This window comes from Rhinoderma darwinii, chromosome 10 (assembly GCF_050947455.1).
Source record: "Rhinoderma darwinii isolate aRhiDar2 chromosome 10, aRhiDar2.hap1, whole genome shotgun sequence".
NCBI lineage: Eukaryota > Metazoa > Chordata > Amphibia > Anura > Rhinodermatidae > Rhinoderma > Rhinoderma darwinii.
In genome coordinates, this window is record NC_134696.1 from 27314858 (window position 1) to 27342286 (window position 27429).

The following is a 27429-nucleotide window of genomic DNA, read 5'->3' on the forward strand; positions in this document are numbered from 1 at the left end:
AATAAAATTCCTTTCATTTGGCATCAATTGGACCGGACATATCCAATTAATACATACATTTTAATATTTCATTCCGGCATCTATCTGACCAGTCTGTGTCTGGGACTGGAAATGAGATGGTTCTCATGTTGCACAATGATCACATTATCACCTCCAAATACAGTCCCTCATAAGCCAACCAAATGTCCCATATGGCAGTACTTCAACTGTGAGGTGCCCCCTAGTGGTTGGGGAGGCAGTTTTGACAGAAGTGATCATATACTGCACAGTTTATCAACAGAATTGATTCATTTTGTACGTATTTTAATGTTATTCTGGGTTCACGAGACAAACATAAGATAAATGGAGATAGATTTTTAGTTGTGGCATGGACTTCAGCCAATGTTGAGGCCCGGGCATCACAATGTTCTGGAAGGTGAGGGTCCAGTAGAAAAACTTGCGATGTCCTAAGCTTATAGGGTACTAGATGGAGGATTTGAGATGTGGTATGTAGACCTGGGGGTCCCTGGCCATTTGATTGTATGGGCCCCAGATATTTAATTGACAGCCCTGGCAGCAGAGCTTGCACTTGAATCTGGATACCTGTTCCTGGATGGTTCACAGGCCCTTCTGCAACATAGAACGTGGTGATGTAAGTGCATCGAGCGGAGGAGGGACGCCACATGATAATTGCTACATCATTAATATTTCATTCTGTATATAGATCCTGCACTGCAAGACATCATGATATAAATGCAGATTATGAGATTATCATCACTAAGGTAATACACCCCAGTATATATATTTGCACTGGCACCCAGTATCTTTAATACCAGTAAAGTGTGGGATTCATCAAAGCAAAGTACTCGAGTCGATAAGAACAATATTGATTTTTGCAGGATCAAACCAGAACCGCATACCCCTTCCAGATTGTATTTGGCATCGCTGTGTGGAAATCCAGATGAATGGACTGGACATCTGTCTGATTGTCATCACTGCACGCTTCTCATGTCCTTCAGCTGATGACAATGTCGGGCCAGTAAGAAGTCACATATAGGCATGAGTCATAAAATATTTCCACAATACAGTATAATATGTCAGTGATCAGAAGCTTTATAGAAAGCCGCAGTGTAAACGTTTCATCTGAATCATCTGGCACAAAATCCACAGCAACATACAATATTTATAGGTGACATATATAGGGTCTCTGTATCTATCTATGATCTATTACATATCGATCTACACAGTCGAGTCACATTATTATGACCACCTCCTTTTTTTGCCGTCGGCAGCGCGTAGCCCATGAAGGAAGTGATGTGTCCTGGGCTGGCTTGGTCGGTATATAAGGTGTGTGATAAACCTGGAGCCGGCCCTGAGCCTATGTGGGCCCTTGGGCGACACAGACTTAGTGGGCCCCTTTGCAGGGGAACGCCCAGCGGCAGTAATATGTTAGAAAACGTCACTTTATGCCCCCATATAGGATGTTAGGCCTGTTTATGCCCCCATATAGAAGTTAAGCCCCCAGTTTGTACCCCCATAAATTTAGTGCCCTCTGTAGATAGTGCCACACAGCCCCCACCTCCCAGGTAGGGCCACACAGCCCCCACATCCCAGGTAAGGCCACACAGCCCCCACCTCCCATGTAGCGCCACACAGCCCTCTCCTCCCAGGTAGCGCCACACAGCCCCCTCCTCCCAGGTAGCGCCACACAGCCCCCTCTTCCCAGGTAGTGCTACACAGCCCTTCCTCCCAGGTAGTGCCACACAGCCCTTCCTCCCTGTAGGTAGCGCCTTTGGGGTTCCCTCTAGGAGTGGAATCCCCAGCCAGAGCATTGCTGATGCTCTGGCTGGGGATTCCACTTCAGGAAAAAACCCTGACGTCACTGTCCATATATGGTCAATGTTGTCAGGGGCAACCCCAGGGCCATAGTTCCGGGCAGAGCACTACTAGCACTCTGCCTGGGACTCCTGCTCTGTTCCTGACAACAATGTCCATATATGGATAGTCATGTCCGGAGCAGAGCAAGTCCCGGGCAGAGCGCTAGTAAAGGCTCTGCTCCGGTACTCCAGCTTTGGGGAAGCCCCAGACATCACTGTCCATATACGGCTAGTGATGTCAGGGGCAACCCCAAAGCCAAAGTCCCGGGCAGAGCGCTACTAGGACTCTACCTGGGACACTGCTCTGCTCCTGACAACAGTGTCCATATATGGACAGTGATGTCAGGGGCTTCCCCAGAGACGGAGTCCCGGAGCAGGGCAGCTAGAGCTCTGTCTGGGACTCCTTGTCTCTTCCCGACATTACTGTCCATATATGGACAGTGATGCCGTGACGACGGCAGCGACAGCACCCGGCGTCCGAGTGGGCCCCTCCCAAGGGTAGTGGGCACCAGCTGGGTGCTGATGCCGGCCCTGGATAGGCTGTCTGAACACATCACTTGTTGTTGCCATGCTTAAAAGCGGCGATTTATCAGAGTTGTAAAAAGGGATGATTATTGGCTTTCGGGCCAAGGGTGGCAGTATTTCTCTAACAGCGCAGTTTGTGAACTGTTCGCGTGTTGCTGTGGTGAACGTGTATCGTGAGTGGACAAATGGCACCATTGGGAATAACCGACGTGGAAACTGCATTGCACCACATGTCATTGATGCAAGACTATGAGGGAGCGTGAGGGCCGGACGACACGCTACAGTGGAGCAGCTCACCATGAAAATCAACCAGGGGGCTACCAGACGTATGTCTAAAACAACAGTTCAGCGAACCCTACTGTGTATGGGGCTCCGAAGCAGACGGATGGTCACTGGAAGAACACAAGCTAGTGGCGGCAGCGTTACGGTCAGGGGAATTTTTTCCTGGCATTCTCTGGGCACACTCATACATGTGGAGGGCTCTGAACCGATTTGGGCATGAATCTATTGTTGCAGGTCACGTCCACCCATACATGTGGTTTGTCTTCCCTGGGGCAGATGGAATCTTCCAGCAAGACAATGTGACATTTCACATGGCTAGAAATATCCAACTGTGGTTAGAAGAGCACGACCAAGACTTCCAAGTATTTCCCTGGCCCCCTAATTCTCCAGACTTGAACCAAATTGAGCATCTGTTGGAGCACATCGATTGTCTTGTTTGCTCTATGGATCCCCCCCACGCACCCTCCAGCAAATGTGGGACCTTATTGAGTCACTCCGAGCCCGTCTAGCTGCTGTCCGGGCTCCACACGTCAGTTACTCTGGATATTACCTGCTGGTCATAATAATGTGACTCGACCGTCTATGATCTATTACATATCTATGATCGACCCATCTATGATCTATGCTCTTTTTATCTATGATCCATCTAATACATATCTATCGATCAATGATCCATCTATTCAACCATCTAACACCTGGTACTGCAGCTGATTCTGCTGATCATGGAGGCCATCAATGTGCATTTCTAAAAAATAAAAAAAAAGCTATCATTCTAATAAAAAATAAAATAATTAACGTGGTTGCAAACCTGAGCCTTTCGTAACCCCCACCAACACCACCACTATTATTTTCGTTCTTTTTTTTACTAGTATCATTGGTATGTTGTATTTATGTACTGTATATTCACAGCATTTTTCACAGATCGAGAACAAACTGATCACATAAATTAAAGTAACTATATAACAGGATGAGAAGACCCGTCCCTGCCTTACACACAAGTTACAGGGATAAGCTTGCTATATGCCATGGGCCACATTTTTTTCTAAACCTGGCGGCACTTGAAAGAATTTAATCTGGCCAGAATTGTGTTTTATATGTAAATGACTTATTTGATGACTTGCAGGTTACTAATAAAATGGAAATTGTTTCTCATTTACCTTAGGACTCTTTAGGATATTACAGATGAAGTGCACCTCAGTTTTTGGAAGACACAAGCTCCTATATTGGAGAATTGTATTAGGTGCAAATCAGATTGTTTGTGCTCAAGCAGAAGTGAAATCAAATTCCGTATAGCTGTTCTGGGAACCCGGAAGCAAGCTACAAACACCTTTTACAGTAGCTTATAGATTGTCTTCGTAATACGTTGTGCTGTTCCTCTGTTGTTCCTCCTGGAAATGTATAAATAAATTGACCACTGGGTGTTACCATTCCCCTTGTCCATGGGGGTATTTCTACACAGCCTGACAGTGTCCAATCAGTGTGATGGGATATACCCAATTGACAATGAATTCCTCTGTTATTTTAGGAGGAATAACAGAAGAATGGCACGAAGCAGAGTTCCAAGAAAATATACTCCAGCATGGTTATATAATGAGGGATACAAGTATTTACTATAATAGACATGTCTGGAGAGCTTACAAGTCTATGCCTCCTCACGTCAAATTTAACCCCTACCATTTTTCTTTTGCTCTCTCGGAGTAGTCCAATTCGCAACTCATTATTGTACTACAGCATTTGTTGTCAGAAACTGCTAAATCTAGTAATGTGACAACATTTAAATTGCTCCAGTGCCCAAGAGAATTAGGGCATGACCACACGTGGCGGATTTCCTCCGCAAATGTCCGCATCAATGCCGCACAGAATCTGCGTTGCAGATTCTGCTGCGGATCTGCACAAAATGTGCAGAAAATTGATGCGGACTGGCCGCTGCGGACTGCAGGAAAAGTGCTTCCCTTCTCCCTATTCAGTGCAGGATAGAGAGAAGGGACAGCACTTTCCCTAGTGAAAGTCAAAGAAATTCATACTTACCGCCCGTTGTCTTGGTGACGCGTCCCTCTTTCGGCATCCAGCCCGACCTCCCTGGATGACGCTCCAGTCCATGTGACCGCTGCAGCCTGTGCTTGGCCTGTGATTGGCTGCAGCCGTCACTTACACTGAAACGTCATCCTGGGAGGCCGGACTGGAGACAGACGCAGGGAGTTCTCGGTAAGTATGAACTTATATTTTTTTTTACAGATACATGTATATTGAGATCGGTAGTCACTGTCCCGGGTGCAGAAACAGTTACTGCCGATCGCGTAACTCTTTCAGCACCCTGGACAGTGACTATTTACAGACGTCTCCTAGCAACGCTCCCGTCATTACGGGAGCCCCATTGACTTCCTCAGTCTGGCTGTAGACCTAGAAATACATAGGTCCAGCCAGAATGAAGAAATGTCATGGTAGTAAAAACAATACGCTCCGCAGCACACATAAGATCTGCGGACTTCATTGCGGAATTTTGACTCTCCATTGAAGTCAATGGAGAAATTCCGCCATGAGTCCGCAACCAGTCCGCCACTGCTCCGCAACAGACAGAGCATGCTGCGGACACCAAATTCCGCTCCGCAGCCTATGCTCCGTAGCGGAATTTTACGCCTAGTCTAAACGAACACTGCTAAATTAAAGTGTAAGTCAATGGACAAACGGCACCGCTGCGGATTAACGCTGCGGAGTGTCCGCAGCGGAATTTCAGTGAAATTCCGCCACGTGTGAACCCGCCCTTATCATCGTTGGCTAAATATGTTAAGAAATTCCAGGGCTTATCTCATTGTTGACTGCTTTTTAGCTGTGGTTCATTAGGGTTCAGTGACTGCATAATAGTATAAACTTCAAAAGAAAGTGTGAGGCAGTCTGAAGCATACCTTCTGTCTCATCAGTTGCTCAGGGTGCTGCTCGGTCTATCCACCATACTTTACACTACAGCTGTGTCTGTGTTTAAGCACAAACCCAGTACAACCTCACCAAGAAGTCAGTGCAATGTGTGATTATTTTCCCAATACCTGGATGATTACAACCTACCGAGGCCGCACGCCATCCAATCCCCCCCATTGGACATAAACTAGAACATTTTATAATGACCTCAATGCTTATCTTCGCTTCTCCCCTCCGGGTCCCCTCCGCCTCTCACTACCATCCGCAGCTTATACAAGGTCTTGCAATGGCCATGTCCCCTTTTTGTAAACCACACCACCAAGTGGCAAGGGCGGCGTAAAAGGCTCAAAAGTCAAAATTTTTAGCGCAAATTGTTACTTGCGTCTTTATACAACTTTTCTACGCTTTCTGCCATAGAAAAGTTGATGAATTCCCATCTGAGTCTTTTGAGACTTAAAATCTCAGTTGGTTCTTTCTAGACGTGAATGTGTGGCTTGCCTAAATAATATTATGTGAATTGTGAAGTTGACTGCCATTGATCATGATTCTTACAACCTGGCGGAGTTCACACTGAGTTTTTTGCAGGCAGAAAATTCTGCCTCAAAGGAGATTTTCATCTGCCTGCACGCCGTTTGCCGCGTTGTTTTTCGCTGCGTTTCTCGCTCGCGCCCATTGAGTGCCACGGGCAAAAACACAGCAGCAAAATACGCTTTCTCTGCCTCCCATTTATGTCAAACGGAGGTCAGAGGCGTAAACACCCAAAGATAGGGCATGTTACTTTTTACCGCAAACGTTTTTTACAGCTCGGGGTAAAAAAACACGTCCGCCTCCCATTGAAATCAATGGGAGGCATTTTCGGCCGTTTTTTGGCGCGCTTTCCGACGCGGTTTCCGCGTCAAAAAAACTCAGTGTGAGCAGGGCCTTATTCCTACATGGCACAGCTAGGTAGTCTTAAAGTGTAACTACAAACTTCTGACATGTCATAGTGACATATCAGAAGTTTTGATCAGTGGGGGTCCGAGCACGGAGACCCCCACCGTTCGCTAAAACGAAGCACCCGGGTGAGCGCTGAGCCTCTTAATTTCTGTTCGGCTTTTTTCGGAAAGCCGAGCAATTGGTGTACGGGTCCATACACTTTCTATTGAGCCCAAACACTGCTACATTCCGAGAAAAGCGGATCAGAAACCAAGCGGCTCAGTGCTTACCCGGGTGCTTCTGCCGTTTCATTTTAGCAAACAGTGGGGGTCTCAGTGTTTGGACGCCCACCGATCAATAATTCTGACATGTCACTATGACATGTCAGAAGTTTTTTGAAAGTTTAGTTACCCTTTAAGGTGCCGGGTGCAGATGATAAAGCTGGCGCATGGCAGTATAGAACCTCAGTTGGTCTGGTTTTAGGGTCTTCTTGCAGCAATTCTAGTTGGTGTGATTGTTATATTCTTCTCTTTCTTTGCACGGTACTTTAATTACATGGTCCATACACTCTGTGATTGTTGAACCATGTCTAGACTGGCTCATACATTGTACTTTTAACTATGCTCCATTCTAGCTGGTGCTTATATATTGCCCCACTGGGGGTGCTCTTCCTATAGGTTGTTACGGTCTGAATTTCTTAGATAAAACTCAATAAATAAATGTAAAGAATCATAACGTTTTACCCCAGAAATTTGCAATAGGCACAACAAATTCACCAATAATCCTCATTAACAAAAAGTTAAAGAAAACGTCAGTTTTAAAGAAGTACAAAAGAAGAAAAAAAAAGGATGACTAAAGGAAATATGAAACAACTGCTGTATTTATTTTGGACTGAGTAAATCAGCACTTCTAGAAAAAGTAATAGCTGCCTTTCTCCGGTGTGCAGCTAGAGGGCACTGCAGGGAGCAGAATGTCCTGTAAGCAGCCATTTCACAATGCATTACAAGATCAGGATTCTGCATCTCTCCCTTCCTGTTTTGAGAGCAGTGTATTGTGAAAGCCTATTGAGTGACTGGCAGGGGAAAAATCCAGACTTTGGTTCCATATTTCTGCACTGATCTTGGAAGCATTCTGTGCCTGAGCCTGCTACAGCTTGCAGAAGAAGGGAGCCTTGCAATTTTGGGGGGGTCTTCCCCCCTTTGACATTTCTTTGCTCATGGCTGAGACTAAAATCATCTACCACATAGATGAAGAAGAAACCCCTTATCTGGTGAAACTGCCTGTGTCTCCTGAAAAAGTCACCTTAGCAGATTTTAAAAATGTCCTCAGCAATAGACCTGTGCACAATTACAAATTCTTCTTCAAATCTATGGACCAGGATTTTGGGTAAGCGGTGCACCCATGAGTCTCTGTATGTGTCCGTCTGTGTCTGTGTGCAGGGCAGCTGCAATCTGACATCTGCCTTTAATACATAGTTGCTGCTGCTGAGATCTAGTGCATGGACTGGAGGTTACTGTATATTATTTGTAGCAGGATTTAGTACACCTGTTTTATATGTATCAAAAAAGGTTTATTTTACAAATATTTACTATAAATGATACATACAAAAAAATAAACAAATACATATATAGAAAAAATGATATAGATAGAAATCAATTGCGCATCTATATATATATATATATATATATGTACACACAGCGTCTGCATTCCGGGGGTCATGTACTAACAATGTCGCTCATGCAATTTGTCACTTTTACCCTGTATGACTTACATTTGAAGTACGTACTGTATGTTATGATGTAATCACAAATCTAGCCCGTTGTTCATTTGCCCCTCTTGGCGTAAAGAAATGGCATATCACTTCGATATTACTCCGCATTACCTCGCCCATTTGTAACGACCAAGAAATAAAAATGTTGCAGCTGTCGCCGCTTATCCCAGAAAAGAGCCCAATTTTTTCAGAAATATGGTGCCAATTTTTCGGCATGCTTCTACCATCTTGAGGAGATCACCACATTGATATAGGCGACTGTCCCCGTGTTCGGTGGTTTATTTAAAATATATTTCCAATAAGGCAGGATTTCTAGAATACAAGGCGAAATGATTCACAGGAGTAATACAGCGGGGATGGGGGACTTTTAATCCTTGCAATGTCACCGCTTCAAAGGGTTTTTTTTTTACTGTCATTTTCTATAAAGAACAATTATTAAATGGGAGGGGGAGATCGACTTCTAAGGAGAAAGCGGCATTTAATAAATGCCAGCTTTCATATCATGTTAGGGGTAAGTAGACTACACGGTAATTTGGGCTTGTAAATGTGTATTTTTAGTGCTGGGGTAGGAGCAAGGAGGGGGGACACCTGAAGTTTTCCCCGCTGTCTCTCTATGGCCCCCCTGGCGCTGCCGCTTGTCCCCTTCTGCAGGTACATTGCTGACCTTCATATTATTACAGCGCAGAGTCCTATCAGGTAACTGCTATTTCCGGACTTTAACCCTTCATGTTATATAACATGATAATCAGTGTTTGATAACACAACCTCTGCATTGCATTATGTGGAGCGCTCAGTGCGCTGTCCGTAATTATGGGGATTGCGTTCTCTTTTATGCTGCTAATTGGTTTCATAGATGCCCATGTGTGGAGTGTCTGCCTCTTTGATGGCTCCCTGGTGTCTGTAGCCCTGTAGCCAAAAAGCCAAGCCCTGATCTCCCGGCTTCTCGATGCCCTGGCCTGTCACCCTGGCAGTGCCCAGTGTGCCAGGTTTTACAGAGCAACATAATCGCCAGGATCATCTTAGCTGTCTGCACAGGAGGCCCCACAATAAACATGGAGGGAGGAGGGAGGGCATGTCTTCTGTGACACATCCGAGGTGCAGCTGGGAAAGTCAATGACAGAGCAGAGGCGGGTGGCTTTACAGTATATGGAATGTTTATGACCCATCGGTAAGTGGTCTATAAACAAGGGGCAGGGTGGCAGACCTGCGTGGAGGGCAAGCAGGTGGGCACTTTAATGTAGAACCACCCAGGCAGGTGACTGATAGCTATTACCTGATAAAGGAATAGCCGAGCAGGTTGTCAGGGCCCTAATGTAGAAAGCATTCAAGAATCAACACCTGAAAGAAACTAATGTATCTATAGGACTCCTGTGAATGAAAAGAAAAGGTGTTTGTTGTGCACTACACGTCTCAGCATGTCGTAGAGTAGGCTGGGACTTGTAGTCCTACTGTCTGTATCTACAGTACAACACTGGGCAGGGAGAGCTAGACAACCATTATAACTACGCAAATCCATTGACTCAGTCATGACGGGCGCTCAGTGGGGGTTGGGGGTCAATTTGAATGCAATATCATGACTGGGGCACCAAAAACTACAAGTGGGTTTTCCCAACAGCAATACAACATTATAACAGTGTCGTGTTTCACGTACCTTAATATTATATTCAGCCTTTTATGAATTATCTTGATCTTCTACTTAGAGGGAGTCACGAGATTAGAAAAAAAAGGGTTTGCTTTTTTTTTACATATATAACGCCACTTTTGTCTATGGGTAAGAGCAGCACGGTTTTTGGGCAGAATAAATCGACTTTATTGTGCATCGTTACATTTTATAAGAATAAACTTGTATTCAGAGTCTGTGGAAAGCTGGGTGACAATCCCTAAGAACCTGGCTGCCAGAGGTTGTCACCCATCATCGGCTACTTAAAGACCAAGATAATTCAGGTGGCTATTCAGAATATTATATGTCTTTATACAAGAGGACGCCAATGGTCATTTTTGGTTCAATGGGGACATTTTAAAAAAAAATACGTCTGTAATGAGCAATGCAAACGGTCTTTTATTTAAAGGGATGTCTAGTTTCTTGACTACAACCCCTTTTTAGGCTTCGTTCACATCTGCGTTAGGGCTCCGTTCCGACGTTCCATCGGAGCGTTCTGTCGGAACAGAGCCCTGACAGACACAAACGAAAACCATAGGTTTCCGTTTCCATCACCATTGAAATGAAATTTCCGTTTGTCTCCGTTGTTCAGGGGTTCCGTGGTTTTGACTAAATCAATAGCGTAGCGTACTTGGAACGGAGCCCTAGCGCAGATGTGAACAAAGCCTGAGGGTATGTTCACATGGCTTATTTTCGTAAACGGCCGAAAAATCGGAAGCAGAATGCTTCCAAACATCTGCCCATTGATTTCAATGGGAAAAAACGCGTTCTGTTCCGACGGGCCGTTTTTTTGTGCGGCCGTTTTGAAAAACGGCCGCATAAAAAAACCGCCGCATAAAAGTGCAGGTCACTTCTTAGGACGTTTTTGGAGCCATTTTTCATAGACTCTATTGAAAACAGCTCCAAAAACGCTGCGAAAAACATCTGAAAATCAGGAGCTGTTTTCCCTTGTGAACATACCCTCATACTGAAGCGATTGCCAGTGTTCTGGCTTCAGTAACCAATATTATCACTAGAAGAAAAAACTACGTTTGGCATCACAACATGCCATGCATCTCAAGTGGAAGTATTAAATCAGATTTTTCTTAACTCTAGGGGGTAAGTCTCTTTAAAAAGGTCCAGCGTTATTTAGCGGGGGAAGTAGAATTATAACGGTTAATAGGGCCACAGATACACCTACTTATTATTCAACATGCACATTCAGCCTGACTAAACTTGTGTGCTATTTCAATCGTTTGAGGGGATAAGAAGAGAAAGCAGTGTCCTTAGCAGCTGTCCTGGAGAAAATTGTTAGGTTTTCAAATTGGTGCATGGGGTGCATTTCTATCTCTGCAGCATTTCAGGAGTGATGTGGCCCCTTTATTGAGTTTATCAAGGGGGTCCCGCTAAGGTCATACCCCCACTGATCAAACATTAAGATAGGCAATAAATGTTATATTCCCAGAGAACCTTTTTAACAGCAAATCTTTTTAGGTAATCATATTATTAGTTGTGGGGGATTAATCACTACATAAGAATGAATAATTATTGTTCAGAACTTCTGAAAAGTTAGGTTTTAACCCTGTAAAAGTTGTCATCAAATTTGTTGGATTTTAGAGAGAAATACTTTTCTGGTATTTCCTGTGAGATAGCTTTACCCAAAATAAAATCAAGTTTTACAGAACATTATATTCCCATTCAGACTGTCGAATCCGAGCCCTGGGAAAATCCTCACAGTCACAGAGATCCATGTGATTCTGTTTTTATAAATACTGATAGAGGTTATATGACTGTCTGCAACTTATGATCAGCAGACAGTCACATCATTTACCCACAATGCATGGGTTGTACATAAGTTATTATAGTCGTTAACAATAATACATTGAAATGAATAAATTGGACTACGCTGGACACAACGGTTCTTCTGCCATATGTTGGGAGACCAATACTATAGATTGCATGTAAAGTAGGGCGACCTGTAACAGACTTTGCATTTGGGCCCCAAAAACGTCAAGTTATGCTTCTGCCATCCAGCTTTCCCAAACTCCTCACATCTGTCTAATTCGGCATTCATACACCCTCTGGTCGCTTAGCACGCCAGAACTAGGCAGATTTGGAATCCTGGAGTCTGGAAAAGCTGGGTAAGAACCCCCATGAGAGTTGCAATGGCGGTCATAGGGGTTGTCACCCAGCTTTCCAATTTTAGGAATTAGATCTACATGCATTTTTATTTATGTTCTTTGCTTTCTAACAATGTACGTTAGGTCCCTGTTCTCCAAGGTACAGCGTCATAACTCTAAATATCTCTTGTCTACGTATAGCCGATAATGGACATAGTAATGCTCTTCTTCCTCTTCTCATCAATAACTAATTTATCAATCTGCTGCTGACAAGGCCACAGTCACGGCAATAAAGGGACACTTGAAAAATTATTCAGATGTAATTCCCTTTCAGCCACAATGGATATTAGGGGAAATGGGAGTATGTATAATTTCCAGCTGTCAGCAGGAGTAAGCCGGTCTATTCTTACATGATGTTAAGGGAGTCACGCAGGATGAAAGAGTTGCCAACATACGGAGAAGTGGCCATTTTGAGATTAAAAGGGGATCTATCAGCAGCTCTTAATTTTTGCTTTCTATTCAGGCCAGTATACAAAGCAAAAACAATGGCCTTGCATATCACTATGACTCAGGCAGGCAGCCATTTCTCGGATGGAGCATAAAAATTAGCACCCAATCACACCTGTTAGTAATGCCCGATCCATAGAGGTTTTTCTGCAGGAGGGCAGTATGGTTTTTTTTTTTGTTTGTTTTTTTAGACAGGGTACATAGGCCACACCTTTTAGGGGAAGCCAAAGTGCCTCCTTTTACAGCGCCATCAGAGTGACCATGTTACAAGTGTCAGAAGAGTGTCCCCTAATAAACAGTTTCGGCACACTTCCTCCGATAAACAATCGTGCTAGCAAAGTGCCCCACATAGTCCAGCAGAGTGCCCCATTAAACTATGCCAGAAGAGTGTCCCCAATAAACAATACTACCAGCAGAAAGCCCTTTCATAAACATAGAAGTAAAAAATTCTGAGTGCAGCCACCACAACAAGGGGGAGCTCACTGCAGATATATCTACACAGCTACTAAATAGCAGCAATATAAGTACAAATGCAGCAAGCTCCACCTAGTGGCAGCAGCCAGCAGTCTTTGTAGGAGACTTGCCTGCACGGACCTAAACCTGGGAGATCACTCCTATATTTCCGGAGACTTCCGAACATTCCACGAAAGTAGGCAAGTACTGTATAATGCAATATATATCTTTTGAAAGGCAAGTATCTTTTAAAACATGAATGTCTAGTTTATCCATATACGTGCCGTAAGTGTCATAGATCCAAAGTGATCTCTGATATACACCGGCAGATTTCTGCCTGGAATGATGCTTTCTGTAGGGGAAGGAACGATTTTTCGGTCCACATCAGTTTGCATTATGGTCATCAGCACATCCTCCGCTTACAGATGAGATGTCCTTCTGACAACGATGATATTTTATGTGTGCAAAAGCATTATGATCAGCCGACGACCGAGACATAGGATTTAATACATAGTGTATATGTGCGGTCTATGAGCTCTGTGTTATGTCGTTCTTTTACATATTTATTTTCATCAGTTTTTTTCCTTATTGCACAAAGAAATAAAGAATAAAATAAGAGTCTGCATATACAGTACAGTAGTCTAAACATTGACCGAGCCGGGGCTTATTATTAGGCTCTGTTCACACTGTCATGGCTTCCGTTCACACGGTCATGACTTCCATTAAGCGGTGACTGGTATGACGGATCTTTTCAAATGAATCCTGTTGGCTTATAAAGGAGTCGGTCAGGATTTCATCGGGGTTCCAGTGTTTTTGACAGCAACTATAGCTATACAGACTATATGTTTATACCAATGGGAGCTCTGTTTTTATGAGACCTTGCTGATCCTCTGCATAGCCATAGATTGAAAAGATAATATACTGGCTACCTGCAACCACCACTAGAGGGAGCTTAATGCATACTGTTATACATATAAAGCAGTATGCAATAAGCTCCCTCTAGTGGTGACTGAAAAGATTACATGTTTCCTACCTGCAATCTATGCCTGTGCAGGAGATTTGGAGCTCTAAATCACAGAAATGTAGTTCCTGTCGCTATAAAGATGTATTAAGAAATTTATTTAGTTAGAATTTTGGAAATAAAAATGGCATGATGATAAAAAGATGGACATTCATTAATTTTTCTATGCAAGTCATCGTAAAAGTGTCATTACCCTCACGGTCATATTCAATTTCTGTAGAGTTTTCCTGTCCCCATCCGTGTTGAATTGCTAAATTACAGTCAGCTAAAAATGCAAAGACGGCTCTCCTATAAGTGTACTGCTCCTCTGTTGGGTTGTCTGTTTCACATACGTGCACATATTTTCCTCCCCTAATTTAACCTGTGTTAGGCCCCATGCACACGACCATATTTTTTCCCTCCCGTAAATACGGGTCCTTTGTCACACGTTTTTAACACGTATTTACGGACCCGTGCCCTTAAATACGGGTCCGTTGTCATCCCTATTCCACCCGTATTTACGGACCCGTAAAAAAAGGGGGCTGGAAATGTCACAATCATGTCCAAACCCCTTAAAAGGGTCACATGATCGCTCAGCCGCCATTTTCCCTGCTTCTCTTTATTCAAAAATGGAAATCTCCTGACGACGCCTAGCAACGCTCCCGTAATTACAGGTGCACACACGTAGCCACTCGTAATTACGGGAGCCCCATAGACTTCTATGGGCCTGCCCGTGCCGTAATTATAGCCTGAAATAGGACATGTTCTATATTTTTCAACGGCCGGGCACCTTCCCGTATGCAAACGGGAAGGTACCCATGGCCAATAGAAGCATTTTTACGGTCGTGTGCATGGGGCCTTAGGGAGTGCTCACTAATTCAATGCTAAAAGGTCCCTGATCTGTAGGATCCTGCCACGAGCAGCAATGACCCTTTTAATTGTACCTTTTCTAGAGGAAAAAGTCAGCCTCCCATCATTGCCACGTTGCTATCCTATCAATAACATTGGCACTGAGCTCCATTCTTACTGACCGAGCCAGTCAATTACCAGCCAAGTGGTTTCCCCAGGTATTTTACACCTCTGACATGAAAGTCTGTTCACTTTCATTGATTATTTAGGCCTTGTGCCCCTGGCAACATTCATAATTTATATTCTCCTCCATAAAGGACTGGAATTCATTATTATATTTTCGTTTGGTAATTAACAATAACTCTAAAGCATGGACTGCTGTGGGTTTTAAGTGAGCGCATCGCTTTATCCTTCTCCTCTGTACAAGACACCGCGTAATGAACGTCCTCTGATTTATGAACTGATGGGGAGAGTATGAGCGACACGTCATTCTTTGGTCTTGAGGAAAATTGTCTCCTAGCAACAACTGTCGGTTTGCGGGATAAGCCTAGTAAATACTCGCTGATGGTTGCTTGGACATATGTAGTACTACAAATGTTGATCTTTCATATTTCTGCGCCATTGTCCTGAAATTATTAGTACTTCCGTAACCAATGTTTTGAGGGGAAACTATAATTTGATTGAGAAAAAACTACTTCTAGCATCTTCACAAATTGTTTAATGTCAACTATCTTGTGTAGAGGAGCAAATTCAATATGGCCTCCATAAAGTGGAGACACTTTACAAGGCGCAGGGGCGAACCAGGGTTACCCAAGCCTCCCCCCCTCACTTATCCTACAATAATACACACAACACCATATTTTAATTTGAAGGGGGATAAAGATATGAATCCAGCCTAAGAGACATATACGTCAATCTTAATTAAACTGTCCTGAACTCCAAAGCACTGCCACCATTGAGTAAAAACATGGGCCTCATTTATCAAAAGTGTTTAAGTGAAAAACTGTTCTTGTTGCTCATAACAACCAATCAGAGCCCGGTTTTAATTTCTGAAATTGCTGTGGAAAAATGTAAGCTGCGCTGCGATTGGTTGCTATGGGCAACAAGGCCAGTTCTTCTGTGGGACGCTTATGTGCTGGGCTCAGGGAGACACATCCGCTGGGTGGCTTCACCCCTTTTTTTCCCCCCCATCGGGCTCATTATGATTGACAGGAGGCACCTAAATAGAGAAAAAGTATAATAAAAGATTTCCACAGGAAAGATTAATTTTCTGATCGCTGGAACTCCAACCAATTGTGAGAATGGGGATCCAAACCCCCAGTCCCTCCTGCAGTGAGGAGGACAATGAATGTAGCGGCGGTCAAGTACGTGCGCTGCCGATCTATTCAAGGTCTATGGGAATGACGGAAACAGTCCATAACAGCTCTCGGCTGTTTTCGTCGTTCTCATAGACATTGAATGAATGAATGATGTGGCGGGCAAATGCTCGACCGCTGCTCCATTTAAGCTCCTCACTGTGTGGAAGGGGGGTGCAGTGAGGAGGATCTGGGGGTTTGGGACACCTGTTCTCATGATTGGTGGAGGCCCCTGCATAAGGGCCCCCAGCCATCAGAAAATTATCACTTATCCTGTGGATATTTGATAACTTTTGATTCTGGGAAAACTCCTTTAAAGGGTTCTATATAAAAAGCGCTGTGAAAGTGTGCAAAATCACCCCCCATTGATGTCAATAGGAGACAGAGACGTTTTATCACCGGGCAGCATTTAGCCGCTCGCGGGAAAAAAAGCTTCATGTCCTTTCTTGCCGCAATTTTCGCCTCTGACCTCCCATTGAATTGATGGGAGGCAGAAAAAACCTGCGGCGCTGTTTTTTGAGCAATTTTTGCTGCGTTTTTCAATGACCTTGGATCAAAAACGCAGCGTAAAAAAAATGCGCAGGCGGTTCAAAATCTGCCTAAAAATTACTGCCTGCAAAAAATCTCTGTATGAACAGGGCCTTACAGTAGCATCGAAGTGGATGAGATTTTATTAAATCTTAACATGCTACAGAAAAATTCCGCTCAGAATGTGTGGATTATAAACCCGCAGCATGTTGATAAACGTTGTGGAAAAGCTGCGCATTTCTTTCAGACAATCCAGCAGGATGTCCACATCAAATTAAAGAACCATTTGGTGCGAATATTCAGCTGCATTTTCCCACAGGTTCTGGGCCGGATACACTATAGACTTTTCCGCAGCGTATCAGACCCGTGGGAACGTAGGTTTAGTCTTGCTGAGATTAGCTATGTGCCATTTCAAATTAGTTGCTCCTCAGTTCCTCCTTAGCAATAATTTGCATACTACCACTTATGTAAATTAGCCTCGTTCATCTCAATTACCCGGAATTAAAAACATTTAATTTAGTAGTCTATAATTAATAAATGAAAATATTTTGTGCACATACTTTGTCACTGACGGATCAGTGCTGATAAACTGTGGAATTGGAGAGACAAGGAGGGGCCCCTCACAATGAGACATCACATCGGCGGTTGATGGAGAGTGAGCACTTCTTCATTGCTAGTGATGCGTGAAGTGAACAACTGCTGCGTTAAAGTCTGTCTAATGTTTTTGTGCTTAGAAAAGAAATGTGAACTAGCTGATGGAGGGAGGGGTCGGTGTATGGCCATAATGTCAAGTTCCTGGGCCCTAATGCAAAATCTGTAACAGGGCCCCACCTATAATGTGCCATTTCTAATACTGGTGTCTCCATATGTGGCAGATAGGCCTTTAGATTCCCTCAGGCACAGCTGCTCCGCACCCCCTATAGCTACGCCCTTGTCTATGGCTTTTATAAGTAGAGTCTACTTAAAGGAATTGTTAGAAACGGATGTGGACATGGAGCAAAGAAATCAATGAGGGACACTTGTACATTGCACGGCTGCAGTGGGAAAAGCCTCAGTCAGGGGCGTAGCTATAGGAGGTGCAGATGTAGCAGTCGCATCTGAGCCCTGGAGCCTGAGGGGGCCCAAAAGTCCCCAGCCGCATAAAACGACACCAGTATTATAAATTATATATGGTAGGTGGGGGCCCCTGTTAAAGATTTTGCATTGGGACCCCGAAGCTTCAAGTTACGCTTCTGGCCTCAGCCATAGCAAAAAGCCTCTCTATGTAATACACGGGTGTCCTATACATTGCACAGACAGGTGGGCGATGTACGGACTTGAGCGCCGCTGCAAAGTTTACATGCAGCTGCGCCAAGTTTAGTGGGTGACGTAGGGGAGATAGCGTAGTTCTTTAAAACAAACATTATATTGAAAAGCAAAAATAAGGTCTCATTTTTTTTTTTTAAAAGCCACATCCCTGAGAACCTTTAGGGTATGTGCAAACGGGGTGGATTAGCTGCGGCTTTTCCGCAACGGTTTTAATGGCGGAGAATCCGCAATGTATTTCAGTAGCAGCACAGAGGATGAGATTTCTACAAATAGCATCCAGACGCTGTGGAAAAAATCCACAGGAAATAAGTGAGTAAATTGACTCGTGGTGCAGATTCCATATCTGCAGCATGTCAATTTCCACATAGAAAATCCGGTCATGAATTCTGCAGCGTTTACGCTACGTGTGAACATGCCCTTAATGTGTCTTTTTATACTGCACCTTTTCAGACTTATCAGCTGACTGAGGGTATGTTCACACGAGGGCGTCCGTAACGGCTGAAATTACGGGGATGTTTCAGCCTGAAAACATCCCCGTAATTTCAGCCGTAACGGCATGTGCAGGCGCTTGAACGCCGCGTCCATTACGGGCGTAATTAGCGCTGCTATTCATTGGAGTCAATGAATAACGGCTCCAATTACGGCCAAAGAAGTGACAGGTCACTTCTTTGACGCGGGCGTCTATTTACGCGCCGTCATTTGACAGCGGCGCGTAAATTACGCCTCGTGTGAACAGACAAACGTCTGCCCATTGCTTTCAATGGGCAGATGTTTGTTAGCGCTATTGAGGCGCTATTTTCAGACGTAATTCGGGGCAAAAACGCCCGAATTACGTCCGTAAATAGGCCGTGTGAAAATACCCTTAAAGAGAACCTTTCACTACCCCATACATGTGCACCATATTATAGGTGCTGCTGCACAGACCCTGGGGCACTTCGCATTACCTATCTAGCCTCTGCCGTTCTGGAGATATTGGTGCCGGTATTATTGGCGCCCAATATGTAAATTAGCCCCTGTACTGTCAGTGCTGCCTTCCTGGACATGGAAAGGGCAGGGGGCGTGACAGATAGCACTCTGACACTGACCAATCAGCTGCAGACTTTGTCAAAGCGGCTGCTGCTATGTGATCTCTCTTGCGCCATATTTAGATTAATTAAACCAAAATTTTCAGACACTTTTTCCTGTTCCACTTTTGGGTAAGGTGTGTGGCTTTGTGGTGTGTTCTTCGAATGTGTGACATGCTGTAAGAGTTTTAGTAATTTTTTAGAACATAAAATGTGCCCAATTAAGTGCATCTGCAAATGGCTCAGTCAAACGCGGCAGATTATTTTTTATTGCAGAAATGTTCTGCTGCTGAAAATCCGTTCCATTCATCTGAATGGAATTTGCAAAAGTTCATGCACCTGCTGCAGAAACAACCCCATTGAAACGGATAATACTGATTTTCAGTTTCAAAAAGGTCTGCAAAAAAAATTAAAAATCTGCGTGTGAATCAACCCTAATAGGTGCTGGAATGCAGTTACTAACTTTACAGACTAAATAAACAAAACAAAATTGTGGAGAGATTTAACAAAAGAAAAGTGCGAAGTGCAAAGCAAAAGCTGAAGTGGTTGCCCCAATCAGGTTTCAGCTTTCATTTTCCAAAGAGCCTCTAATATATAAGAACTGAAATCTGATATTTTTTGTCTTCCGTCTTCTGTCAAAGTTTGTCAGACAAAGTCTAAGGGTATGTGCACACGCAGAGTCAAAAACGTCTCAAAATACGGAGCTGTTTTCAAGGGAAAACAGCTCCTGATTTTCAGCAGTTTTTTAAGTCACTCGCAAATTTTCGCTGCGTTTTTTACAGCCGTTTTTGGAGATTTTTTCACTAGTCTATGGAAAACGGCTCCAAAAACGTCCCAAGAAGTGTCCTGCACTTTTTTCGCGGCTGTTTTTTTACGCGTAAAAAAAGCCACGAAAAACGCTCTGTCGGAACAGAACGCCGTTTTCCCATTGAAATCAATGGGCAGATGTTTGGAGGCATTCTGCTTCCGATTTTTTCGGGGGTTTATGGCCCGAAAAACGGCCGAAAATAGGCCGTGTGAACATACCCTAAGGGTACTCTCCTATGTAGCGGCGTCTACATGCAGCTGACACCTAACTCATCTGTAATGGCCGCATGATTTTGCCAAGTAGTACCAGCAAAATCGCACGGCCATTGGCGACTGCAAGTGAGCGTGATTTCGGCTGCCTCTATGTGGGACCGTACTCTAACTCTTAGGGCTCATGCACACAGCTTATGGAGTCATAAAGCCTCCATGTCCTACAATACAGAATTAGTTGAATTCCATGTATATGGAGATATTGCTTCTAGGGGAGAAGACCTCCACACATACGGACCCATGATTTTTTTTGTCAGACAGAAAAGACCTCCGTATGAAATTGGAGGCATATGGAGGTACAGTAAAGGACTCATGATGCACCTCTATTGAAGCCCTATTACGGCTACACACAAAATGGAGTCTTAACACAGCCGTATGCATGAGCCCTTAGTCTAAGGTTATGTTCTGCAGCTGGACCTGTTTACATCGTGTGCCCTCAATACATTCACGTCATCCAGCTCTTAGCGGTCCTTAAGCAAGCTTTTAAATCTCTCATTTATTTATGTATTTATACAAAACTATTTTGGCTTTGAGTAAATGAATGAACTACATGATCTGACCTGTCGCTAGGATTGCTGCAAGTATATGGGAGGGGGGGGGGAATAAAAGAAACAGAATAAAAGCTTCACAAAAGAACAAAATAAGACAAAAATCTTTAGGGAAGAGATGCCCGCTTTTTTCTGTCCCTTTGGCCTTTTGTTTGGCTCTTGGTGTACTTTAGATGCACGGGCTCTCTGAAGACTACAAACTCAAAAGGTTTGTTTTTTTGTGAAATAAAGGAAACTTGTAAGAAGTGCATAGATAGCAGTGTTTATAGGGGTTGGCATGTCTGGTCTTCTTTAGAAGACAGAGTGGGGGAGGGCTCCTGCTGCCACAAGTTGCCCTGCAGCCAGAGAGGGGTCTGATCTTAGCTCAGTGAGAATGAGAGGAGAAAATGGCTTGTCTTTGGCCCCCATAATCATATTTACCAACATATGAATCCCAAATCACAGGAGATTTGTAATTCATGTCCCATTACCCCCTGGGGCACAACAGAAACTGCCTGGAATGCCAATTATCTGCTCCTAAGAAAGTGTTGTTCCACTTTTATGCAGGGTTAAGGCCTCATGCACACGACCGTAGCCATGTGCCCGGCCGTGATTTTCGGGTCAGCCGCGGGCCGCCTGCAAATCGCGGGCCATGCACATGGCCGTGGCCATTATTTTCAATGAGCCTGGACCGCAGAACACAGCCGTAATAAGACTTGCCCGTTCTTTCTGCAGTCCAGGCTCCCGAGCCATGCACGGACCGTGAAAACCACGGTCGTGTGCATGACCCCATAGGAATGAATGGGGCCGCAATCCTCCCGTGGATTTTTGGGGGAATTGCGGCCGCAAAAGCACGTTCGTGTGTATGGGGCATTAGGGTGTGGCCAGTTTCAGTTCCCATTGACACCAGAACTTTTAGGCCAGGTTCCCACCGGTCGGATACGCTGCGTAAAAACTACGTAGTCTGTCCAACCTGGAACCCGCAGCGAATTCCATCAGAAAAACCACACCACATATATATTTTTTATACTTAACCCGGCCGTTGTCATGGTGACACATCCCTCCTTTGCCGTCCGGTGCGACCTCCCTGGAAGACGCTGCAGTCAATGTGACCGCTGCAGCCTGTGATTGGCTGCAGCCATCACATGTGATGAAACTACATCTCAGGAGGCCAGGCTGGAGGGAGAAGCCAGGAATTCTGGGTATATATGTATATATTTTATTTTGAATTGCGATTCCGCCGAAGAAGTCACAACACATAGCTTTTTGTTGCGGGTTTTGCATACCCAGTAAATTTAATAGGGAAAATCTGCAACAGAAAAGCAACGAAAGCGCAGCATAAATTGACATGATGCAGATTTAAATTCCGCACCACTGGTCAATTTATTAACTTTTTCCCTGTGTTTTTTTTCCGCAGCGTGGACATGACATTTTCTAAATCTCATCCACTTTGCTGCGGAGTCTCCGCATAGAATTCAGTTTACGCTACGTGGGAACCCGGCCTTCGCCTTCAACAACAAATCTCAGCTTAGGGTGGCAAATAAACAAACCGTTCTCTCTCATTTTATTAGCGGGTATATTCGTTTTTGAGCGGTCAGATGTTACATTAAGGTCTTCAGTCAAATATAAATTGCACTAAATACAACTCCGTTTTAGTCTGTGGCATTTTTTGAGGAAACCGCATGATCTGGGTATAGCGTTTTTTTCAGGCGTTTTTCCAATAGGCTTCTCTAAAGCAGGTACAAATTGACAATTAAAAACGTCACCAAAAACGCATGTTACATTGTAATAATGCTGGCATTTTGTAGCAGTTTAAATTGCCAGAAAAATTGTGTGTGTGAAACAGGCCTAAGGCATTTACATTCCTGTATAGGTGGATTCTGCACAATGGTAAGGCCATCAGCAACAATGGCATGCAGTGTGGCTTTCTTATGACATCATATCATGACATCATATAACACTGTAGAGTCACCATGTATGATATAGTTTTGGCCATAATACAGTCGAACCTCAGGACTGTTACATCAGAATAATATGGCTTTGATACGGATTCTGTAGGCCTTAATTTCTGAAGCTAAAAGCATCTCAACCTTTAACGTTTTACCTGTCGGAGATTTTCATGTTGACTGATTTTAACTTGGTTTTTTTTTTCTGCATATTGTCAAGTCTAGAAATAAATGCAAAGAAATAATTAAAACATTTACACAATCTCCAGTCACAGAACGTATAATTCCCCCAGAGCCCTGTACTCCTACGGGAAGTCTACCCAGCGTACAAATCTCTGAACTGTGAGAAAAATGTTAATTTGCCATATTTCCATAATATAGCCGATCTGCGCTGGGCGGTAATAATAGCAGAGCACATACACAATTAATCCCCCAACAGTTGGCAGATTCTCCTGAAAATGTATAATTTCTTACGTCTGTAATGTATGCATTCATGAATTTTCTAATTAAATTGCATCTCTTTGGATAGTGATAAAGGAATATACAGTTTGGTATTATTCTTCTATGTTGTAGTATATAATCTTCCAAAAATTCTGTCTTTTTGATCTTACAAGATTTTTCCAGTACTAAAATGTACCTGGATTGCTTAAAATTATATATTGAGGAATTGCATGACTAGTTATACCTAAATATAGGAATTCACATTTTATAGTCAAAAGTGATCCAATAAATACCCTTAGGGTATACTGAGTTAAAATATGGTAGTCCGGGTTCAGGACCCTCATCTATTAGCCAGAGCAAAGAGCGTTTACAAAACTCTCCCTCTGGAGGACCCTCCACATCCATTCATTACATGGACAGCTCATGGATTCTAATTTGAACTGTGTAATGCTTAATTTTCCCTGTGGTGACGCTGCAGAGGAATTAAACGCTTGTTACCAGGTTCCCCCACAGATTACAGCGGATTGCTGTTGCTCCCTCCTGCAGGACATTCAAAGCTCAGCCTATCGTTGGCAAACACTTCTTACAAAAAGGAATTGTCCAAAGCAGACAACTCTTAATCCATTACAACTAACATGTTAAAGAGGCTCTGTCACCAGATTTTGCAACCCCTATCTGCTATTGCAGCAGATAGGCGCTGCAATGTAGATTACAGTAACGTTTTTATTTTTAAAAAAACGAGCATTTTTGGCCAAGTTATGACCATTTTTGTAGTTATGCAAATGAGGCTTGCAAAAGTCCAAGTGGGTGTGTTTAAAAGTAAAAGTCCAAGTGGGCGTGTATTATGTGCGTACATCGGGGCGTTTTTACTACTTTTACTAGCTGGGCGTTCTGACGAGAAGTATCATCCACTTCTCTTCACAACACCCAGCTTCTGGCAGTGCACAGACACACAGCGTGTTCTCGAGAGATCACGCTGTGACGTCACTCACAGGTCCTGCATCGTGTCGGACGAGCGAGGACACATCAGCACCAGAGGCTACAGTTGATTCTGCAGCAGCATCAGCGTTTGCAGGTAAGTCGATGTAGCTACTTACCTGCAAACGCTGATGCTGCTGCAGAATCAACTGTAGCCTCTGGTGCCGATGTGTCCTCGCTCGTCTGACACGATGCAGGACCTGTGAGTGACGACACAGCGTGATCTCTGGAGAACACGGCTGTGTCTGCACTGCCAGAAGCTGGGCGTTCTGAAGAGAAGTGGATGATACTTCTCGTCAGAACACCCAGCTAGTAAAAGTAGTAAAAACGCCCCGATGTACGCACATAATACACGCCCACTTGGACTTTTACTTTAAACACGCCCACTTGGGCTTTTGCAAGCCTCATTTGCATAAATACAAAAATGGTCATAACTTGGCCAAAAATGCTCGTTTTTTAAAAATAAAAACGTTACTGTAATCTACATTGCAGCGCCGATCTGCTGCAATAGCAGATAGGGGTTGCAAAATCTGGTGACAGAGCCTCTTTAAGCAACTGATCTCGCAAATTGATCAAGAGGGATCAATGAGGTTGCACTATGTATTGGCCCTCCTAAACCCATTTCATGAGCACCACAACATAGTTAAGCTGGTAAGGACAGATCCTCTTTAGTCAACAATGTAATATTTTTAAATTATAAATTCGCCTGCGTGCGGTTGACAGAGAAACAGGATAGGCACAAGGTCTTCATACCAAAATGACCCACATGATACTGCCTATTGATGTCATGTGTAGCATATAGTACTCTTGCTGGCAATACTGTAGTTCTGCAAAACCCGAACATGGTAGGAAAACAAGAGAGTGTAAGGCTATGTTCACACAGGGCGGATACGAATTTCGTCCCAAAAAAATGCACCACAATGCTACGCAAAATAGCAGCACGGCCTCCTGGGATGACGTTTCATCCCATGTGATCGCTGCATCCCTGGAGGCCAGGGTGGACGCAGAAGTAGAGTTCTTTTATTTTTTATTCTGAGTTGCAATTTTTACAGAGGAATCGCTGCTCTTCCACCACAAAACTCGCAATATCTGCCAATTGTTGCAGGTTTTACCTCCCCATTGGATTCAATGAGGAAAACCTCAACAGAAAAGCAGCTATTCCGCAGCATAAATTGACATGCTGCGGATTAAAAAAACGTACCACAGATCAAATTTGTTCAAATCTCATCCACTTTGCTACTACTGTAATACGCTGCGGATTTTCCGCAATTAAATCCTTTGCGGAAAATCCGCAATATTTATAAAAAAATAATGCATGCTTCTTATGACTGGAGGCCATTGACTTCATACTTCTTTTTCTCCTTGAAAAGCGAGGGCTTGGACCCAGGTTTTTTTGCGGCCGCAATTCATCAGCAAATCTGCGGGTGAATTGCGGTCCCATTCATTTCTATGGGCCCATGCACACGACCGTGGTTTCCACGGTCTGTGCATTGCCGGGAGCCTGGATCGCAAAAAGATAGGACATGTCTTATATGGGCAGCATTTTGCGGTCCGGGCTCATTGAAATTAATGTGCACGTCCCGTGATTTGCAGACGGCCCGCGGGTGACACTCCACGGCCATCCAAGCCGCAAATCATGGGCCGTGCACACCACTACGGTCGTGTGCGTGAGGCCTTACCAGTATGACATTGGCATGACATCTGCCCATCTAGGACCAACCTAGCAGCCCTGTGTACAAAATAAGGAGCACATGAAAGGTGCTGCTGGTGGGTGATGGTGCCTGGTCACTGCATAAGGTGGGAAGACAGGTGGCGAAGATACTGAGAAGAAAGGTCAGATAATAAGAAAATAATGCAGGTATGAGGCATATGGAATGGAGTTTTTACTGTTCGAAAAAAACTCAATGTCTGGGTAGAGTTCCTCTTTAACTTCAGTTGGAGAGAGCAATCAGTATTCTCATCCAATACCATTCAGTGTGACAGATATACAATAATAGGCGACATCTTCAAGGGGCATATGATTTTTCACAGAATTGTATGATACAGATTATATGATAATCATGATCGCCCTAGAAAAGGAAAATCTGCAAGCTCATCACGAATGACCACTAAACATAGACCACTGCAGGGCTTAGTGGCGCTTGTTGCTGAGTTATGTTTTATCATAATTGGTATCTAGAAATCTCTCGTGATATTAAAATGTCTACAAGTGCATGCAAAAAGAAATCTTTATTTTCCAGCCAGTCCTATAGTTCTCATTCAGTCTGAGGCCTCATTTACACGAGCGTGTGCGTTTTGCGCGCGCAAAAGGCACTTGGCAGCTCCGTGTGTCATCCGTGTATGATGCGCGGCTGCGTGATTTTCACGCAGCCGCCATCATAGAGATGAGGCTAGTCGACGCCCGTCACTGTCCAAGGTGCTGAAAGAGCTAACTGATCGGCAGTAACTCTTTCAGCACCCTCGACAGTGAATGCCGAACACAATATACACCAACCTGTGAATAAAAAAAGACTTTCATACTTACCAAGAACTTCCTGCTTCCCCCAGTCCGGGCTCCCGGCCGTTGCCTTGGTGACGCGTCCCACTCTTGTCATCCGGCCCCACCTCCCAGGATGACGCCGCAGTCCATGAGACCGCTGCAGCCTGTGATTGGCTGCAGCCTGTGCTTGGCCTGTGATTGGCTGCAGCTGTCACTTGGACTTAACTGTCATCCCGGGAGGTCGGACCGGAGTTATCGGTAAGTCAGAACTTTTTTTTTTTTTTACAGGTTCATGGATTTTCGGAGCGGAAGTCACTGTCCATGGTGCTGAACCAGTTTAACGCTTTCAGCACCGTGGACAGTGACTGTCTCCTGACGTCGCGTACCCGAACATTTTTTACCGGTTTCGGTCAAAACGAGTTTGGCCGAACCCGGTGAAGTTCGGTGCGCTCATCTCGAATTTGACACTCCGTTTGGATGTTTGTAACCAGAAAAGCACGTGGTGCTTTTCTGTTTACATTCAGGAGTTTGACAGCTCTTGCGTGATTTTCGCGCATGCAACGCAGGACCGTCAGTGTGGCATGCGTTGTTTTCACGCACCCATTGAAGTCAATGGGTGCGTGTTGCGTGAAAAACGCAAGAATATAGAACATGTCGTGAGTTTTACGCAACGCACTCACGCAGCGCAAAATTCACGCATCTTCTAAACAGCCCCATAGACTATTATAGGTGCGTACGACACGCGTGAAAAGCACGCGCGTCGCACGCGCGTATAATACGCTCGTGTAAATGAGGCCTTAGGAAAACTTAACTGGCTGTGCACCTGTGTCAGTTGGACATGATCAGGACAGGTTTTCGGACTCTGAATTCCATTTACTGACAATAAAACAGATCTT

The 27429-nt window shown here is 44.2% G+C and overlaps 1 protein-coding gene and 1 long non-coding RNA gene across 4 annotated transcripts in view; one reads left to right on the forward strand and one right to left on the reverse strand.

Annotated features, from left to right (window-relative positions):
- Positions 1–303: 303 nt before the first annotated feature.
- LOC142661914 (uncharacterized) lies at positions 304–26661 on the reverse strand. Its single transcript, XR_012850839.1, has 3 exons — positions 26579–26661; positions 22794–22856; positions 304–609 (listed from the first exon to the last, which is right to left on the reverse strand). It is a non-coding gene; the product is annotated as an uncharacterized LOC142661914 (long non-coding RNA).
- DVL1 (dishevelled segment polarity protein 1) overlaps positions 7475–27429 on the forward strand; it is a 135424-nt gene continuing 115469 nt past the window's right edge. Inside the window, exon 1 of one of the 3 annotated variants that reach the window (XM_075839623.1) lies at positions 7475–7877. In XM_075839623.1, the coding sequence (XP_075695738.1) occupies positions 7708–7877 (170 nt within the window). In that variant the 5' untranslated portion in view covers positions 7475–7707. The remainder of the gene's footprint in view (positions 7878–27429) is intronic. The other 2 variants (XM_075839621.1, XM_075839622.1) reach the window with 2 other exon arrangements.